The 21,132-nt window shown below is 44.3% G+C and overlaps 2 protein-coding genes across 3 annotated transcripts; both read right to left on the minus strand.

Annotated features, from left to right (window-relative positions):
* Positions 1-2,250: 2,250 nt before the first annotated feature.
* Positions 2,251-4,479, minus strand: LOC6597937 (transcription factor MafB). Its single transcript, XM_002023136.2, has one exon. It carries the CDS (start codon positions 3,963-3,965, stop codon positions 2,466-2,468), a length of 1,500 nt encoding a protein of 499 aa, XP_002023172.2. The 5' UTR covers positions 3,966-4,479; the 3' UTR covers positions 2,251-2,465.
* Positions 4,480-11,718: 7,239 nt separating this feature from the next.
* On the minus strand, positions 11,719-14,385 carry LOC6597968 (alpha-tocopherol transfer protein). Of its 2 annotated transcripts, none has more exons than XM_026987434.1 (6): positions 14,333-14,385; positions 12,910-13,069; positions 12,746-12,840; positions 12,335-12,679; positions 12,084-12,262; positions 11,719-12,008 (listed from the first exon to the last, which is right to left on the minus strand). In XM_026987434.1, exons 2-6 carry the CDS (start codon positions 13,043-13,045, stop codon positions 11,891-11,893), a joined length of 873 nt encoding a protein of 290 aa, XP_026843235.1. In that variant the 5' UTR covers positions 13,046-13,069; positions 14,333-14,385; the 3' UTR covers positions 11,719-11,890. The 2 variants fall into 2 exon arrangements, with proteins under 2 accessions (XP_026843235.1, XP_026843234.1); XM_026987433.1 differs by lacking the exon at positions 14,333-14,385 and adding an exon at positions 13,434-13,513.
* Between the last annotated feature and the right edge of the window lie 6,747 nt (positions 14,386-21,132).

Below are 21,132 nucleotides of genomic sequence, written 5' to 3' on the forward strand. Positions count from 1 at the left end.
AGCCAGAACCAGAACCAGAACCAGAACCAGAGCTAGGACCAGAGCCAGAGTCAGAGTCAAAGGCGGTGGTCTCGGTCCCCTCTTTGGGACCGCTTCTGATGTTGTTGATCTTCATGTTGATGATTGTAATTCGATGCTGCAGCTCCATCGGCATAAACATAGGCATCTGCATCGGCATCGGCATCGGCATCGCCTCCTTCTGCTCCTGCATGCGCCGTTACGCGACCCCTGTTTGTTGATAGTACTCGTAGCTTGGGCCACTCCGGACTCCGGAGATTGGATTGGACTGGATTTGTTTATGTTGATTCTGGCCCGCTTTATCAATGCCGACAGACCACACAGCGTATGCAGTTCTGTGAAAATGAGAGGGTGTTCGCGATCGCCTCTACTAAGGGTGCAAGCTGAGATCGAGCCAAAGGGTTTTTCAGCAGAAAAAGAAAAAAGCCCGATGTGGGGCAATAAATGAAGATCGGACAAGTTATGTATCATGTAACGAGCACTTTATTATACTGGTAAATAAGTAAGTCGTACGATTTCGGATCCGGCGAAAGCCGTTTGTGGGGCGGACACTTACGATTCCAGTACTGTCAAAGACACAAGACATCTGTTCAGTAAAGACAGATATGCGTATATTTATAAAGATTCGGACTGATCTATTTTTACTTGGGCTGACGTTGCACTGTGATATTGTACCCAAGTAAAACTGTGATAAGAATTAGTATCCACAAATTGTGTTCCGTACTGTTCTTTTAAGTATAGTTGGTACTGAAATTAATGATCAAAGATGATTCATCAGGGGCGGGGTCCTGGTTAAACTCAGCAACCACGTTTTTTACTGTTGTTAGAATATAGTAAGATTCCACCTGACTAGAGTCTAGTTTGCTTTTTAAATCAAATGGAACATGAAAGGAACAACTATTCAAATTTGATGCCGAACAAGTAAGCATGGTGTCACTAAATTGTACACTTGTACATACGTACATGATAAGAGACGGCTACGGCTGTCTACCCCCGTCTATCCGGATGTTTCAAGTGTGTACATTATGGCTGATCGAAGCGTGCTTTGTTCGGAACTTTACCATATAATTAGAAGTTTTGCGTATGACTGTCCATCCTTTATTGCTTTTCGTATCATATCCAAATAGATTTAGTGGAGGCCCACCTCTTCATTCTGACTAGACCCGGCTCCCCGTTTCCAGAATTTAGGAACCCTGCCATAAATTCAATCAATTGCGACCTGCTCCTATTAGGCTTACTCACTATGAATTGTGAGTACCTATGTGAGTACATACATATGTACTATGTACCCAGGAAAAGTACACTTGGGATTGTAATTTTTTTAAATTAGATTTATTACTAACTTGATTTATGCACACTTATCGACTACTCACAATGTTTCTTTAATTTTAATTTATTTATAATTTCTTGCATTCAGTATTCGGTATTCGGTATTCAGTATTCGTCCTGTTCTTGACATTTCACAAAGAGAGACACTCGAATGTTTCCCAAAAAAACTTAAATGTACAGAATTGGCGTTGTATCTTCGTTTTATTTAAATCGGTGTGTGGGTGTGTATTTACATTATCGTCTGCAATGAGCTCTTTCTCCGTTTTCATTATTACATCGTATAGGACTTGTTTGTTCAGTTTAGTTCAGTTTAGTTCAGTTTAGTTTTGATTTGTTTCGTTTTGCTTCAGTTTCACTTTTTACAGATTCGGCTTCGAGTGTGGTAATTTGTCAGTACAAGTACTTGAAGTATTTAACCGTAATACAACCTTTGTTTAGTATGTGTATGGCTCAGGGCGGTGGAACGAAGAGGAAAGAAAAAACAGAATCGCGGCCTTTAAGATCAACATTACAGCTACCCTTATTTCATCAGTTATGATATCTATTCGCTCCTGCTCGCTTAATATTAGGGGGGAAACTAAGGCTAGAACTAATCAACAAATAAGCGTGTGTTCCTAACTCGTAATTTGTAATTGTAATTTTTAATCGTAATACAATGTAGCGATCGGTAATCAGAACCTGCAAATGATTCTCTACTCTTCCCTTTTTCGATTTCTATTTGATTTTGATTTTGCTTTTCGTCTTTATACAATGTTTGTTCTCTATACAAATGCGTTTTTTTTTTTCAAATTCAATAATCAATTTTTGCCTATAGTCAGGCTGATAATCAGCAACCGTCCAAACATGCCCACTCTCCCTGACCTCTCTCTCTTTCTCTATCTATAGCTTTAAAAGATCTCAAACTTAAATGGTAACGGAATTTATTGTCACAATCCTAAAAAAGAGGGAATTGGGTTAGGCTTATGGCCACAAAAACTAGATAGAAGAAAACTCCTGGGGGAAAATACCTTTTGGAATCAGTTCCATTTAGCCATTCAGTTGGCCAGCTGCTGGGCGGCCCACTGGTGGCCGCGATGCGAGGTTGTTGAGGAGGACGAGGTGGCTGCCGCCAGCTGGCGTCATAGGTAGAACTCTGGCGAGCTCTGGCTGTCGCCAGCTGCAGGCGGACCACCTCCTCCGGCAGCACCGATCCTTTGGAGACGCTGCATGAGCGCGTCCCGCTCCTGGCACACGCGCGAGTACTCATGCTTGAGACGGTGCAGGTCCTGGTTGAGCTGGCGGTTGGCCTTCTCCAGCTCGTGGCGTTGGTGGAGGCGCTTGGAGCGGCAGTTCTGGGCGTAGCCGCGGTTCTTCAGGGTGCGCCGCTTCTGCTTCAGACGCACCACCTCCTCGCGGGGGCAGCCGTGAAGTCGCTTGTTCAGCTCCCGCACCGTCAGCGTGGTCAGCATGTCGTCGTTGATGCAGTCCTCCAGCGTGGCGGTGCTGTACGCTCCCGAGCAGGTCCTGGGCGACATGTTGTTCGAGGATCTCGTCGAGCTGGCCGACATGGGTCGGCAGGGCTGGAGGGCCGCTCGGGTGAGCACGCAACCCCCTCCCACGCTGCTGCTGCCGCTGCTGATGTTGCTCGGAACCTGGGGCAGGCAGGTGGGCGTGACCGAGCCGGAGGCTGCCGCGTACGTTGCCGTGTGGGAGTGGGCGTGTGGGTTCGAGTGCATGTTGATGGGGGCCAGGTCGAGGTTGTGGAAGTGGTGATGCGGATACTTGGCCTGCTGGAGCACGACCTGGTGCGGGTGCGGGTGCGGGAGCGGGTGAGGATGCGCGTGGGGATGGCCGTGCGGATATGGGTGCGGATGGGAGTGCGGATGGTGTTGGCTCTGCATCAGCGGCTGTCCGTGGTGGTGATGGTGGGCGGCGGCCGCCTGCAGGGCGTAGTCCCGCTGGCGATCCCACTCCTCGGCCTCTTCCTGGGAGCCGGGATAGGGCAGCGGCCGCAGATCGAGGGGCTGCTGGTCAGCACGTATGGAGTTGGTCAGCCACATCATTTCGTGGCTCAGTCCGGCACTGACCACTGGCGCAGCCTCCTTCCTACAGCTACTGCTGCCCGTCGGCGAGCCCACAACGGGCGGAGTCTCCGGCGGGGTGGAGGGCACGCCGCCTGGCACTCCGGCAGCCGAAGAGGAGGATGTGTTGACCAATATCGCCTGGCCGGGCATCGGGCCGTACTGCTCTGGGGGTGGCGAGAGGGGTTGCAGCCGCCGCTCATCTATGTGCCACTGGTGGCCCGAGAAGGAGCGGAGCTTGATGTGCGGCGATGGTGACAGCTCCTCGGCAACGGCTGGCTCTGGGACAGCCAGGGCCAGGGGCTCCGGCACCACCTCGTCGGGGACCGGTGGCTCCCCATGCACAGTGGTCCACTTGACCGCCACAGGCTGCGGCGGACTGTGATCCTCCCGTTTCACGTGCCCGATGGCGGCGGCCACAGCCGCGCTGTTGTTCGCGTTGCCGTTGCCGTTGGCGTTGCTGCTGCTGCTGCTGCTGCCGGCAACCGGCACCTCCAGGTGGTGCAGATCGAACTCCTGCACGTACGTATCGGCTATAGTGGGATCTTCCATTTTCATTGGATCGACCGCGACCGGCCGGTCTCACATGCGAGGGTCGGGGCAGGGTCAACTAGGACAACTATCGGGGCTTTCGGGGGCCACTCGCACTTAGCACTCGGATACTCGTACCGTGTCGGGCCGAAGTTTTTCTTTAATCTTTCTTCTTCCTTAAATTTTCCTCGCTTTTCGAGTGTTGATCACTTTGGGCACTATCTTTTTGGCATTATCTGTCTGCCTGCTCTCTCTCTCGCTCTCTCTCTTACTTTCTCTTTCTATTGCTCACTTGGAATTTATTTTGGATTTTTTCGCGAACGCGTTCTGCCGCCCACTGCGTCCAATTTCAAAGAGTTAACGGTGGCGAATGAGTCTGGCTCTGGCTCTCGGTCTGGCTGATGACTGAAGGGTGGCCCTGGGCCGAGGAATGGCCGCGACGCGCGCAGCGCCTCAATTTTATATACATGTACGAGTGTAGTGTGTAACGGTAAAGCTAAGAGACACGAAATGCAAAAACCGAATGCGACGACCACGACAACAGCTACATCGGCAGCTCGAACGCCATTCGCTGGTGGCTCGTTTGACTCCTGCTGGAACTGGAATTGGAAATGGTACGGAACGTGTGGCGAAAAGCTCGCCCTGCCGCCACCGCACACTTGTCGACAGCAGCAGCAGAAACAACACCAACAACCAGAAATCCACGAGAGCCAGAGCACCAACCAAGCGGAGAGAAAGAAAAGCAAACTGAGAAAGCTCCGCATCTCGGTGCTGTGCACAGTGGGGACAGAAGCGCAGAAAACTGCTTTCGCATCGCAGAAAATTGACTCTATGGGACACTATTCTCCAGTCACTGCAAATGGGCACTTCTATTCTGGCGTTACGTTTCATTCGTACGACAAAACGTAAAAAAATAATGGTTTATTTGAATACCAATTAGAGCTATACTTACCAAGAACAAATAATGACAACAACACAAAAGTACGGTTTTAAAGATATAAGCCAAAACGCGACCTGACGTTACTTTTCCAAGAACGAATGCGGTTTTTGATGTTGGGGTACATAATTACAAAACTCGGCAAATTGGTTAGGACTATTCGTGTAAATTTTTATATGAAATATTCAGTGTCAATTTTCCAAGTTATTAAATATAAAAGCCTTTGCTATTGTTTGTTATAGGTCCGGTTATGGGTGTTATAGTTCAATATACTAGACAGATTTGAGGAAACACCTTCATCAAGAATAAATGTTATTTTAGAAGATAATAGTAAAGAAATAAATAGACTATACCGAAAAAGTGAAGTCTTAAAGTTCATCCAATTATATGCCCGTCGATTAATCAGTTAGCTCTCAATAAATTTATAAAATAAGTTCGCGACAAAAGTACATATATGGAAATGTGCTTTTATTGACTTTAAATATTTTTTCGCATGGTGGACATTTTGGCGGTTCAACAGGAAATTAAACGTTCCCGATGATGCATAGGGTATCAAAAATATTCATTTTGTTGGGGAGGATGCCTTTGCCTTAGAATCGAAGCTTGAACTTTGAATCCAACATTCGGCCCACTGTGCAGGAGAATAAAGTTCGGCTTGCTCTCTTTCTCTCATTTGGGTTTGGTTTCGTGTGTCCCCCGTCCCGCCTCCCTTCAGCGACTCCATCCGCATTCTCCCCTGCTGCTGCCCTGCCGATGCCTCTGGCTGGGGTCAATTTTGGTGGTGGAATAGCTGCGCTGTTGTGGGTCTGTTCTCTGAAGTAGGCGTTTTTGAATTGCCATGGAGCGCATAAAAAATGGCACACACACATATACAGTCGAGCTTACATAGATACATATACACATTATGCTGCCTCGGCTCCGCCCACTTGGCCATATCTACGAGTATCTATGTACATACATACTTATGGCCCTCTCTCTACACACACATTCCTACATAGCCGCTTCCGCTGGCCGTCGCCGCGACGGAGCGGAGCGTCATCGTTTCCAGTCCCATTTGGCTGGCCATCGTTTGGTTGGCGCTCAATTGGTCCGGACTGGAAGAGCCGAGGGGCTGTGGTCCCATCCATTGTTCCATTTTCCAGTGCATAAGTCAATGCGAGATGTTTTAGCCCTGATAAGTCGCTCGATTTGTTTTGGCTCGTATATAATACGCGTCTCTCTCTCTCTCTCTCTCTCTCTTTCTCCATGGATACACGTAATGTTGTGTGTGTGTGAGAGTATCTGTGTGTTTGTATATCTGTTTGCTCTGTGTAAAGGATTTCAGAGTGCACAGGTGCATTTACTTGCTGAGCCAGCAGAAATGGCCCCGGATACCTTACCAGCCTTCTTCTGTCCTCCTCCGCCCTCCGCCCTGCGCATCCGCATCCGCACCTCCATCCCCATCGTCCCATCCTCCCATCTTGGACATGAGTTTTTCATGTTTTATTTTAATTTGGACCTGTTTTTTTTTGTTTTGTGCAAATGTTTTGTCTACGTTGGCCAAACAGATTTCCGTGATATAATATTGTTGTGAGATATGAGCTGGGATTGCGAGCTGGGATTCTCTTTTGTTTGTGCAACAAGTTCAATTTTGCTTGAAGGGCCGCCCGGAAGGAGCAGAAAGAGTGGACTTTCAAAAATGGTGGCTATTTAAGTCACGATACATTTTCGAAACGTTATTTTATTATTATAAATATATACGATTTATTTAAGTATCAGGCAGATGTGAACTTATTATTACCTCGAACGGATGTACGAAACTTAGTTAAAATATCGATATAAAACCATTTCCCATCAATTTACACATTTGGGATTTGGGGAAGCATCGAAAATCTCCCTTTCTTAAGGGACTAGGCGATTTCGCCTCTATCGTGATTCGAATTTCTCCATATACTGGACTCGAAATACCGGCGCATGATTTTCATAAATCAAATGTTCAACTGAAAACCTTTATACAAAATGTAACCGGTTATTATTTATGAGACTTGTTAACCCCGCACTTGTTAACTCTTTTTGCAACATAAATAAACATACAATTTGCTGTAAACATTGCATTATAGAGAAATGCTTGAGACTGCATGTATTTGGTTAAGTCTTTCCGTACAACAAAATGTATACATTTAATAAAAACATTTCAGAAATCCTCACTTTATTTGATTTTTCTTTTTCTCGCATACGAATTTTCAATAACCGAAACTCATTTCCCCAAACGGGCCAAAAGCTTGAGAACTATTCTCGTATTTGGTTAACTTGTAAGCCACAAAAGTGACCACAAAAACTTTCATTTGGCTGCTTCTGTAACTGGGTTATCTTCCCCCTTCGGACCATCAGACCATCAGACCATCAGACCCGCAGCTTCTTATTCCCCCCTATCACACCCATTCTCCACGCAATTGTTGTGTCGAGAAAAAATTGGGAAAGGGCGGATGGGAAAGGAAGTAGGAGTGGGAGTGCGAGTGGGAGGGCAAGGAGGCATAAAACATGCTTCTCTTCTGCCAGCAGGAAAAACATAAAACAAAATCAAATCAAGTTTGGTGGGTGGGAGGTGGTTGAGTACTAGTCTTCACTGAAGCTTGTCAAAATTAAATTGAACACAATCGAATTATCCTCTGAATGCTCCATTTGGCTGTCTGCGCTGATTTCTGACGAAAACTGGGGTACGTATGAGCAGGACCACGAGGAAGACAGACCATACATATACATATTCATATAAGAAGAGATTTTTTCAGAGGGAGAGAAGGAGAAAAAGGCGGCTAGGACTACTCTTGCTCCTGCTCCTGCTCCTGCTCTGTGGCAGCACTTGGGCATATTAAAAAGGGTTAAAGGTGTGCAAATATTTATCTGAGGCCAATTAAAAATACTTTTAATAACCAACTCGGAGCGAGTCAGAGCAGTGCGCGGACGGAGTCAGCCACGTGCTAGCCAAGTTTTCTCCAATCTCCACTTTCCAATCTCCATCTCCCGCCACTATTTGCCTTTAACCCTCATGCGGGAAAGTATGCAATGATATATTTCCATCTCTGCTCATTTGCAATCGATTCGATTCCGCCGATTCGTGTTGCGGCGTTGTCGGTCCCTGGAATTCAAATCCAAGTGCAAATATTTGATTCCTTTCAATTGCATTTCAATTGTTGATGATGATTATGCGGACTCCCGCATCTCGTGGCCCGCTCACATGAGTCCCAGCACCAGGAACGCAATTGACAATGTTTATTACGGCGGATTAGGCAGCATTACTCGTACGACTTACAGAAAAAAGACGCTTATTCTTGGTCCTGATGTGATTGACTGTGCCAGGCGGTCTGGTTGTCCCTGCCACCCTGCCACCATGCAGCATGTCTGCCCTGCCCACTGCACTGAGGAAATTGAATACAATATCTTTGATGATATTGGTACACATTGGTTTTTTGACCTCGTCCTGCACTTTGGGGGCTCCTCCGTCTTGTACAACCGCAATATTCCTATTCATAGAAATTACATTCCATGCATCCACATTTATAATCTACTTCATACGATATAAAGACGATATTTTCTCCCAGTGTGTGGCGGCTGCGGTTTTAGATCATCGCTTGGAGTGCAGTGCACTTTAAGCATGAAGTAAAGTCGTGTTTTATCACAAATAATTTCCGGTAAATCAACAGAAAATCGATTGGAAATAAAACACCGTACAACACAAATGGGCAAAGCGTTGACATGTGCCTTGCCGCACTTCTCTTTCTCACCACTCTTAATATCCCTCGCCGCATACCCATATCGATGCCCCCTTTCGTTGCACTGCACATCTCTGCGTGAGTGCAGCCCGCCCTGGGGGTCGGTGCCAGGCAATGAAAAATTTCCTCTTCAACGGTCTTCGCTCGGGTTTAATGACATGTGCAAGAGCAGAAGGATCAGAGCCGCGCAGAACAGACCTTGTCTCTATGGGATACAAGTGTTTGAGGCCTATGCCTGCTAAAACATGCTGTCTACGTCCTAAAGGATGGTATTTCCTTCAATATTATTTATTATATATTTCTAACTGTGCAGTACGGGTTCTGAACAGCCTGATGGAACCGTGTAATAACAACTGTTGAATATTGATGTAGATCCTACAAATTTCGAAAAGTGAAATGAACATGTGATGACTTTTTATCGTTGGAAAAGCAAAGCATTCATATTGGTCCATCGATTTACTCCACGAATTAAAGTTAAATCTTTCTCCAGTAGCTCCTTGTTTTTAACCATTGATAGAGAATCTCAAAGGATTTTCTATCTCTTATTTGTCAACATATCCAGATGTCTATCCCTCTTAATGTCTCAATTTTGGATAATCCACAATCCACAATGATTTTCTTGGTCACACACGGGTCAATGGCAGCAAGAGGAAAATAAATTTGCCATCCATTTATCAACTTGGGAGGTCGGGCCAGTCCTTCTCTGAGCAAACAGGCAGCGTTCGAGGTCGTGGGTGTCCTGTGATCTGTGGTAGTATCCGTGGTGTCTGCGGTAACCAGGGTCATAACGAGCCACCATTTATTCTGTTTACACCTTCACCTCAGGCGGAAAGACGCACGGAGTCAACAAATTGACAGCAAATATTTCAATTATTCTGCTCCGGACTTTATTTATGAAATCAAAAGGACCAGTTTATGTCTGTTTACAAATCGTTGGACATAATTTATTTGCCCCCATTGTTTTGGTCCGGCTTCGTGCCTGCCAATCGCTGAATGATAAACTGCTTTTGGTGATAAGCCACGATACCACGACCCAAGGCTACCCAAGGCAACCCAAGGCATCTGGGGACTCAGGGGTGTGAGCGAGGGGTTGCTGCCCTTGCCAGATCATTAGGAAGCAATTATATGTTTAGGGTTGCGTTACACCCCTCTATTCGCCCTATCTCTCTCTCTCTGTCACTCTCTTGGACACTCTTCGGGAAGAATTGAAGGTCAGGTACGCGTACGTTCTGTCAGATGTCAACGAATGTGAGTGCGACAGTGCAGTGGGCTGTTGACAGCTGCGGCAACGCCCACAAATGTGTTGTCTGAATAATATGGTTAATTTCGGAAGGGAAGTGTAAATTGTAATTGGCAAGTTCTTAAAGGGAACGAATCTCGTTGTTTATTATAGAACATAAAACATAAACCTATGCTATTTAAACGTCCATTATTAATATATACACATATATGTACATACGACAAAGATGTCGGTCTGTCGTTTTCGGATATACGACAACAGAATAATAATTGACCTTCGCCTATAGGGTTTGGAGATCTTTTCTCAATCGGTACATGCATCTATTGAATTATCATTTATTGGGCAATTAAGTCATAGATAATGAAAGCACCTGCATAAGGCCTGCCTGTCTGCTGGTCATCATCTTTAGTGGTGAGCAGGTTGACCATCAGCGAAAGATATTTCTTTGTTATGACGTTGTTAGCGACTCGTATACGAGATATGTAATGATTAGCACTCTTGGAGATATGGCCATATGCAGAAGTATACCTAATTATCTGCATGCGAAAAGTGTATGTGCAGTGTCCCTTCAGAGTGCACTGTCGAAAGTCCTTCGGAAATATGTACACATTTATCGGCGTCCATCACTGCCAACCAGAGTGTGTCCGTCCACATCCGTCTGTGGTGTGGTGCATCGTATAGTGACAGTTCTGTGTGCCATATGTTGGAGTTGAGGATTTCCTTAGGGCTCCGTCCTTCTCCACTTTCTTTATTTTTCAATAAAATTCGAATAAATTCAGTTTGCAAGCCATAAATTATGTCCAGTTCAGTCCTGACTCACATGTAAGGCGAGACACGGAGGGAGATACGCACACACACTCACACGTGTTACCAGAAGCCAACTAATAACGGGACATTGGTCGTGCCTCCCAAAATGTAGGCTATGGGATATGTGCTTTTTCTGTGTGTCTGTGTGTGTGTGGGTGGTCGTTTTTTTTTCTTCCGACTGCTACTGTCCCCCCATAAATATTTGCGCAATAAATTTTTTAATCTTGTCGCTTTAATCGCACAAATGTCGCTGCCTTTTATACGCACAAACACACACCCACACACACATACAGATTATGGACCCCTCAGCCCCCTCAGGCCTCTCTCCGCGTTAGCAGCAAAATCAATTTCACTATCATTGACCAAAGGGCAGGTCTGAACGAGTGAGGGAGAGCGAAACTTTTTTACTGTTTGTTTGTGAGCCCTGGCACAGACACAGACGGCAACAACTTCCTGTGGGGGTGTGTGGGTGTCAGCAGGGGTAGGGCAAGACAACGGGATTCAATAAAAAATATCAAACATATTTGTAACGGTCAGAGGAATCACACATACTTTCCCTTCTGCCCATCCCGTCCCCCTCACACACCCACAGCATGCCGCGGGTCCTGGCTACGAGTGCAAACATATTTATGGTCGCCGACTGCATTTTATGCGTTGTCCAACACTCAATTACCATAACGGGAACAGTCCACGCCAGCCAGCTGTCTCCTTCCCGCACCTACAGTGATTTTGCATAGAAAACACATAAAACGAACATGTCATCTGTGGCGTGGCGAGGCGTTGTATGGCGTGGCGTGGCGGGAACTGGAGCTGTAGCTGGAGTTGGAGCTTCCTTGACCGGAACAAATTCAGCTTGTGGGCTCGTTTGCTCATTTGATTTGGTTATGCCGGGCCAGATTGTTATTGTCATCGGCCTTTGATGTGACCACTCTACGATGTGGCCGGGTGTATTCTTGCGTTTGTGAGGCCGGCAAATGTGCGAAGCATTAAAATTTATGTCAGCTCCGACCTCAAATTGTTGTGTCCTCCACATAACCTCAAACGAGCTATGAAAGAGCTAGGAGATTTTATTTCGAGTTTTCATTCTTAAACTACAGGAAGGACTGAGAACTGGGAAAGCCTACATTATCCTTATTTTCAATATCCATGCTTCAATTTTCTGTATAGGTACAGACTCCAGCTGTAATAATATTAATAAGGAAACCATCATCATCGCGTCCTAGTCGAAAATAAAGCCCAACTGCTCCATATCCTTTTGGACACTGCTACCAGTGCATTGATCTTTCAGCATGTCCAACCAGAGCGTGTAAGAGTAATCCTCATGCAATCCACCATATCTAAGGGGCACACGAAAGAGACGTAAGAGCTATAGCCAAGAGTATCACGAGTTAAAGAAATTTAGGTAGACTTACCGCTTGGGCAGATGCTCGGGAGCGATGTGCTTGTGCAGGGATCTCATATCACTGCCATGGATGTAGAGCCGCTCTCTCATGGCAGAATTAAGGAAGGGCTTGAACATCTTGAACCCCGCATTGAAGACCCAATTCTGGTTCACAATATGCAGGGCAGAAGTACGAATTGGCATGGAGGTCTTCAATAACAACGAAAATAATTTCATATCCATCATTTATGGCCCCATTTATGGTCCTGATCTGGTTCTTACCACCAACAGAGCAATCATCTTCTGTGCTACACTGGGACTCAGATGGAGTATATGTTCCAGGCCTAGATCCTTGAGATCAAAGATTCCCACTCCTCCCATAATCTGAGAGATTGGCTCTAGGCTACCCAGCTCCTGCAGGACAATGGTGGCCCTAAAAATATCATCGACCGTGACGCGATTGGGTCGCCAAATTCCGAATCGATAGATGAGTATGCGGTGGCCGTGCTGATCGCGATATGGCGTCACTGTCAGGATGTCTGAATCGCCCAAATGACGCAGATCTAGGGGACGAACCTTCTCGTAGTAGCCTTTGTTGTGTTCACGAAATTTATAATAGCTGCAGAGCTGTAAAATATAATTTGGCTTAGATAATCATTCGTTAGATTTTTACTTAACAGTTAAACAACTTACCAATCGATAGCTATTTTCGATCTTCCAGTACCGTGCACGTAAAAACTTCTCCAGATATTGGTCATCGTTACGATGTGGCTGGCATTCGTTCCGCTCTGAAGGAAAATTGATCTTAGTCTAGAGGAGGAATCTGAGGAATCTGAGGAATCTGGGCGTCGACCCACCCAAAATATAGCTACGAAACTGTTCGATGGTTTGTTTCTTGGTCTTTGGGCACTCGCCCTGTTCGTTGGCAATGCGACGGATGTGCTCAGGAACCTCTTCCTCGGAGACGTTTAGTTTGTGCTCGACGGCAGGCATGGCTCGGGTTCTAGTACTGCTCGTCTAAAAAATAAGAAAGCGGCAAAGCGTAAAGCTTAATTCTAATTTAGCTATTAAATTGTCTCAAGGTCTCGAAACCTCTACAAGCAGTTTCCACACGGGAGTCACAACACCAGCAACAGAAACAAAAATTATACAAACGTCAAGCTCTGGCTTAGGCCACATAACATTGTATTTGAATGCAATTAGCCTCACGTGTCTCATGGTTAGCCACATATGGGAATTTTCAATCAACTTTGACATTTCAGCTCTCCCTCATACCCCATCCGAACTCCGAACTCCGAACTCCGAGCTCCCAACTTCAACTTTCCAATTATGATTCATTATTTTGTAAGAATTATGGGCGTGGGGTGGGCTTTTCCTTTACCATTTAAACGTTTGTTCTACCGCGATCCGCTCGACTTCAAGTTGGAAACTTGAATCAGGCCAAATGTTCCCAGTCTCATGCAAAGTGTTGTTTGTCGTTACACATGTATGGGGACCATTCCATTGAATATTAAGTATAAACAGTACACAGAGCCGAACAGAACAACAAAGAACACCCCAGAGCTGCGATAGCGGAAAAGAGACAGCAGAGCGACTGTCAAACGAGCGATTATCGCCGGATGGAGCTGCTCCGTTGCTCTGATGCCCCTGTCCCCTGGAACTGAACCTCGAACCGAACGATTACGTTTTCCCCAATATATTCGACCAGGCCCTGATAAGCCGGCCAGCCCACCGCTGTGTTTGCTAATCAGGTCGGTGGGGTCGGTGCAACGTCAACACGCCGATGACAGCGATGCGACCGACCCCAGCACGTACCCCACAGGTGATGATGCCACACCACAGAAATCTCAAAGTGCACACACATACATATTTATATGTATGTATGTGAATATCTGGAGATGTGCAAAGTATCCGTGCCAATATTTAAAAGATCATCAACAAATTGCAACTAATTACATGGCTCACATGCATTTCAAGACGTCTACTAACATTAACACTAAAATGCCCCAGTGACACTTAACCCACTCCCACCAACGACAGCCCGTATGCAGTCGCCCCCATCTCACAGATCCGCGGCTCAAGTGTTAATGAACTCCTTTAGTTGGAGTCGGTAATTGGCCCCGCACTGGCAATTGATTACAGCAAATGCTCAACTCAACAGAGTGCTGGATAATATACACTTATACATAATTGTAAATAATCACTAGACTCTATTTATAATGGCCTCAGAGTCAACACCCGATTTATAACCACACGGTGTGGAATCTCCACTTTCATTACCAGGTAATGGAATATCTGATACACTTTTTGTTATTATGTATGTACATATATGTACTATGCATACATATATGGCATGCACGTATGTATATTTGTACTTGTATTGTACTTCTGGTATTGCCGCTTATCACGCTTGCTTCTAGTGAGCTCAAGCCAAGTTCCAAGTGGAAACTGACCAAAAGATCGTTCAGAACAAAACGTTTTATGCCCCTCTGAACAGAACTCTCGATACAAAAAAAAAAAATATATATTAAAATTAAGAACCTGTATGTACGAGTGTGGAGCTGAACAAGAAAACGAAGCTGCCAGACCCTTGGCATGGGAATCTTCCATGAGATGACGTTCCGTTCCTCTAGGAGGGTGAATAATAAAGTCCATTTCGGTTTTAAGGTTGTGCTTATACAGAGAGAGGAGAGCGATGCTATGCAGTTAAAGGTTCCCTCTCAGCGGATGGAGAGAGAGAAAGAGAGAGTGAGCGAGACCACATGCACTTTTCGCGAGATCTTCTGCTGGATAAGTTCAATGAGCTGCGGTGACGTCACAGAGGGGGAATTCAAAGCTACAGAATGTTCTTTGCTTTTGCAGCTAAACTGGTTTCAGATAACAGAGAAAATTGCACCAGGAGCACGCGAAATTACGTTGATGACGTCTTGTCTTGTTGGGCAAGGTCAGTGCTAAACCAAACCTGTTCGATCGGCCATGGCTTTGGCTGTTACCTTCGACGAAGTTGGCTTTAATTGCCATTGATTACAGTCTATATAAATGCAATTCGCAGGTGGTCAATTGAAGGACAATTATTCTCAAATTCTAAGATATACGTTTCATAGTGAGATCTAACAGAAGTGCGGATACCAAATTTGGTTACTCTAGCCTTAATAGTCTCTGAGATTTGTGGATGCCCCAGATTTTCATCCTTTGCGGGGGCGGAAGGGGGTGTGGCGAAATTTGGACACAAAACGGTCAAGGTCCGATATCACAGGAGTGTGGATACCAAATTAGGTTGCTCTAGCTTTTATAGGTTCTGAGATCCTTGAACTCATATTTTGCAATTGGCAAAACCGACCAAACCGACGAATGAAATTGTTTTCTTGATTCTGGCTATAATAATTATACGATCTGGTTCAGATGCACTCTAAAAGATATAGACATCCTCTACGATTCTGCGTTTTCTGTTTTCTCTTTCTTTAAAATTGTGGATGCCACAGATTTTCGTCCTTTGTGGGGGCGGAAGTGGGCGGGGCGAAGTTTTGAAATATTTTTGTAGCAGTGACATATCACAGAAGTCTGGATCCAAAACATCGTTGCTCTAGCTCTTATAGTCTTTGAGCATTAGGCGCTGAAGGGGACGGACAGACGGACAGACGGACGGACGGACAGACGGACAGACAGACATGGCTCAATCGACTCGGCTATTGATGCTGATCAAGAATATATATACTTTATGGGGTCGGAAACGATTCCTTCTGGACGTTACACACATCCACTTTTACCACAAATCTAATATACCCCAATACTCATTTTGAGTATCGGGTATAAAAAGATCCCAGAAAATTTTCTGAATGTCGGTTAACGGTAAATTGTTTGAGTTTTATTAGAGAGAGACCTAAATTAAATATATAAAAATATATAAACAAATCACATTTGCCTAAAATGATAACCAATTTAAAGAGACATCAATGCACAACATTTTTCAGACATATACTGCCTCAACTTTTGCTGATATCTGAGTCTGAATTATCGCCGCGAATAGTTGTTCAAAATCGACCTTAGCACCAATTGTAGAGCTTATCAAGAGAGCTACATTATAATGGAGAATGGAACTGCCCAAAGTGAAATAATAAATAAAGAGTACAATAGCTTGTCTTATTGCAGCGAAAGTTTTACACTACTCTATGATCACCTGCCTTAAGGCGTGAGGTTTCAGGTGACCCTTTTTCCCCTAAGATTTTGATTTACGTGTAATCAAAATGAGCTCAATTGGCAGCCAATTGATCTAAATTCCATGTTTTTCATTTTCCAGGGGTTTTTCCAGGTTGCTTGCTCTGTAAATCCTGTCTTTCCTAATATGGAATTGCTTGGCAATTTTGATAATACATTTGATAATTTTGTTCGGTCACTTGGTAAGCCTTTACTGTTTCTAGCGCTTCTCTTTCTTAAAAAGTTGATAAATGATTAAAATCTCCATACGGCTAATGCTATTAAATAAGCCGATACAATTTTTATAGTCGGTACATTCGCTACTTAATTTACCGTGGCAAATGCCTGCAAAAAGAAATTTTTTTTATTGAATACCAACTCCGTGGTTGCTTTTTATTCAAATTTAGAAGCCATGGACTTAAGGACTCAAGGTGTCCGTATGGCTGAATTTGAAAAAAAAAACCCTGCTCGATACTTGGATGTATATCAATAGAAATGCTTCCACAGTTGTGAGCTTGATATTTTAGCAACTGCATTTAACTCAGTCACGGAGAAAGACGAAGAAACAAGTAAAAAAGAATAATGAACTTCGAATTTTAAATCGAAAGGAGTGTGCCAAAATGATGTAGAAATATAACAATTTAATGACATGCATTTTGAATGTCTTACATAACTATTAATAAATTAATAGAACTGTATTACCCAACAAAAAAACTAGTAAAAATTGCACGTTATATCGGCGGTAGGGGTGGGCGAGGTAGGATATCTCAGTTCTTATATACATACATACATACATATGTATATCAACACAATCAACAGTACCTAGTTTCAAGTCTCCAACCTAATTTTTCGTATTTATTTATTTCGGCTGCCTGGCCCAATGTGCTGTGGGACGATCATTCCATTCGTTGAGGAGAGTGAAGACTTGGCTGTGAACTACGACTAAATCATGTCTGAAGGGTAATTAAAACATTCTTCATTAATTACAGGACAGATTCTGCATGCTCTGAGACCAGCACTATGCACCTTTTGGAAAAAATCATGCAGTGATAGTGTGTAACGCTTGAATCAGCCGAGAGAGCTAGTTCGCAGCGCCATCTAGTGGTCGGCACCGTAATGGCCGTGGCAGAGCATACACCCTCTATGGGCTGGGTTTGGGAGGTCACGAAAAGGGGCATAGGAAAGGGTGATAGATTTAACAGCCTAGATTGTCAACTTTCTCTGGCATTTCCCTTGTTCTATGAGAGGGCCCGGAGGTTCTAGCATGTTGAAGGGGCTTGGCTTCGGTCTCTTCCCGTTTTGGCGCTCGACCCGAGCATTCGTTTTCTTTTATCAGAAAAAAATATATATTTTAATCTAAGTGCTTCAGAAACGAGAAAGTCTTGAGTTAATCCGGCGTTAGTTTTTCCAAGCTAGGTAAGATGGAGAAGGGGGATAATTTCATCCGCATAGGACCGGCTATTGGCGCAGTGGATACGGCAAAAGAGGACCGCCGTGACGCCTTATTTTTATTTCAAAACCGGCCCGGTTCAGCTTCACGGATCCAAAGACGCCGAGGCGTCGAGGAGATCGAGCGGCCGAGGGACGCAAAAGGGTCCAGAGGAGCAGCCCAAGTACCCGGGCACCAACGACACGCTAGCGAGAGTTGAGTGGTTTTTGGAAGAAAAAAAAACTCAATCGTCTGGTTGGAGAGCGCATTGGACGGCTACCAGGACGGCACGCAACCATCCGCCACGGGCGGCCAACCCGAAGGACGACCCTGAAGGAAGAGCCAGAAGAAAAACCCGCGCACCTACCAAACTTTCTACCTTTTAAGAACAATAAAAATAACTCTATCTCTTTTGTTACCGCTCAAGCCCCGCCTTATTCTTGAACCACGAGACTCTCTTTCAGCTACCACACCCAGAGATCAAACAAATTTCTGTGGAACCCGGCGCGACGAGCAATACCCCGGCCGAAGCGCCGTCACACTGTTGTTGTAGCTGTTGAAAGAAAGATTAGAAAGATGAATAAAAGATCAACCTAAAAAGATTACTTACTTTGTCATTGCCATGAGAGGCAGCAGAGGAGGAAACCACCAGTTGCACGGGTTGGTTAATCGTTGATCTCCGCTTCGGCGATGGGCCATCCATGTGATTGGGCCGATGATGGTGATGGCGTTGCAAGGAGCTGGATGGATGTTGCAAGTGGATTAGAAAGTTGAATAAAAGAGATTATTTGTGGATTACTTACATTGTCATAGAGAACTATGTGGCCATTGCGGAGGCATCCACTGGTGCGCCGGTGGAGGATGCAGCGAGAGATCTATGGGTTGTCCCACACTATTCCCAGCTTCGTACGCAAATGCATGTCCGGGTTGTCCATTCTGTTGGCTCTTCGGACTTGCATACGCCATTTGGGCATGTCCGGGTTGTCCATTCTGTTGCCCCATCGGACTTGCATACGCCATTTGGAATAAACAAAAACCAACAAGTGGAAAGTGCTGGCCATCGCAGGATTCAATCTGGATGGCTCTAATTTCAGCTTTCTCCACATGAAAGTGGTAAGTTTATAAATATAATATAATAATAAATATGTCATATAATTTATTAACATTTATTTTACAGGCCTTGGGAACGCATCAGGTGATGGGAAGCGATGCGATGAACGATAGTTTATCGCAGGTGATCGCCGAGATCCACCGACGCCGGTTGGATCGTAACCTGATGGCCGTCATCTCTGACTGCTGCCCAGGAGTTCCCAGTGCTCTGGGACGTGAATCATCTCCGGAGTAATCTGGCGCAATCCCATCGATTCATGGACAGAGTGCTGGGACCCCTGGCCAAATTGGCAGAACTTTGTGTACCCACCGGTACATAAAGATGTGCAGGGGCGGATAGCACAAGAGGTTAAAGAAGTAAAAACGAGGGGGAACGTTGTGAGTTGCTGCGGACACCGCAACTCTACTGACTTAGGTCAGTATGAGTCTCCTCCGGCAGACGCCACAATTATGGTTACTCTAGCCTTAATAGTCTCTGAGATTTGTCAATATCCCCAGATTTGCATCCTTTGCGGGGGCGGAAGGGGGTGTGGCGAAATTTTGAAATAAACTCGTCTCGGTCCGATATATTAGGAGTGTGAATACCAAATTTGGTTGCTCTAGCTTTTATAGTCTCTGAGATCTAGGCGCTAATGTTTTACTCTAAGCAAAGCCAGCTATGCTACGTGTGTGAAAAAATGAAATTGTTTTCTTGATGCTGGCTATAATAATAATACGATCCAATTCAGATTCTGCAGTCTAAAAGATATGGTCTTTCTCTACGATTCTGCGATAATCGTATCTTTAAAATTGTGGATGCCACAGATTTTCGTCCTTTGTTGTGGCGGAAGTGGGCGGGGCGAAGTTTTGAAATATTTTTGTAGCAGTGACATATCACAGAAGTCTGGATCCAAAACATCGTTGCTCTAGCTCTTATAGTCTTTGAGCATTAGGCGCTGAAGGGGACGGACAGACGGACGGACGGACAGACAGACATGGCTCAATCGACTCGGCTATTGATGCTGATCGAGAATATATATACTTTATGGGGTCGGAAACGATTCCTTCTGAGTATCGGGTATAAAAATACCATTTTAGCATAGGACTCAGATCCGAAAACAGTTTTCCCTGCAAAACGTGAAATATATTTCGCTAGGGGCAAAGTGTAACAAGGATTGTAGCTCTGAAGGACGACAATCCATTCTTGCGAAACAAAAATTGCATCAAAACACGTCTTTTATCTATTAAATTCCGCTTTGCTTGAGAGCGTTTATTAAATTCACTATGTCGTCGACCCTGCCCATTCTTCATTTATTTTTTGGCGGTCAGATCTGTTTATCAGTTGAAGACTCAAACCAAAACCAAAATCAAATTTTGGTTCCACCGTGAACGCGTGTGCACCCATACATTTAAATATACTGGTGACACAACAGAAAACAGAATTCAAACCAGCATGAAAACTCTGAAAACGAAAAAGGCATACACTATATATTTCTGGCTGGCTATGGATGCCGAAGACCCTAGGATTCAGTTTTCTATGTTCGATCTATGTATTTACTGCTCGTCAATAGTTTAGACGCATCCTTGTATTAAAATTTTAATTATAACTTTTTATTTTTAAAGAACTTTGGTTATTTTATGATTGTTTAACTAAATTATTCAAAAAAGTAGGGTAATTTGGCAAAATATTTTTTTTAGAAAGTTTCTTAAAGCTGTGTTAAATAACGTACTAAAACTAATTTTTCAGATAAAAGTAACTTATATTAAAATTTAATTTTTAGATATTGTAAATCTTAGATTTATTAGAAAAAGAAAAAAAAAAACAATTTCAGGAATGAGTACTGCCTCAACTTCATACATATATCCGGTCCTTCATAGAACGATACAGGGTGTCCAGGTAGCTCGGGGAAATCTCGCTCCAAGCATGTTCAATTGTTGCAGTTAGTGTTTCCTTTTCTTCTTTCTAAATTTTTCAACAAATAATGCATGCCAAAGGTGAATAAAACAGATTATTTAAAAAAAAATCGGTGCCTCTGACTTATGACGCGCAATGTTACAGTACTATTTCTAAATATGTAGAAAATATGAGGTTACACGGCAGTACAATAATTAATTTAGTGGAAATTGTTGTTGACCTCAAATAAAACGGAGCACTAAAATAAGCCAATCTGTTAGGAAATTGATTGATTAATCGGATAAAATTATGTGGGCAGGGCTGACAGTCTTAGTTACTCAGAATTATTCAACAGAATATCAAAATTGACCAATAGTATGGATTTTCTCTTACATCTTATTAAGTTTCTATTTATTTGACCTTCTTCGCTAAAACCGTTTTTTAGACCAAATCCAAGAAAAGCAAGAGTTAAAA

The sequence above is a fragment of the Drosophila persimilis genome, unplaced genomic scaffold (genome assembly GCF_003286085.1).
Source record: "Drosophila persimilis strain 14011-0111.01,24,50 unplaced genomic scaffold, DperRS2 tig00000124-arrow-pilon, whole genome shotgun sequence".
In the NCBI taxonomy this organism is placed as follows: Eukaryota; Metazoa; Arthropoda; class Insecta; order Diptera; family Drosophilidae; genus Drosophila; species Drosophila persimilis.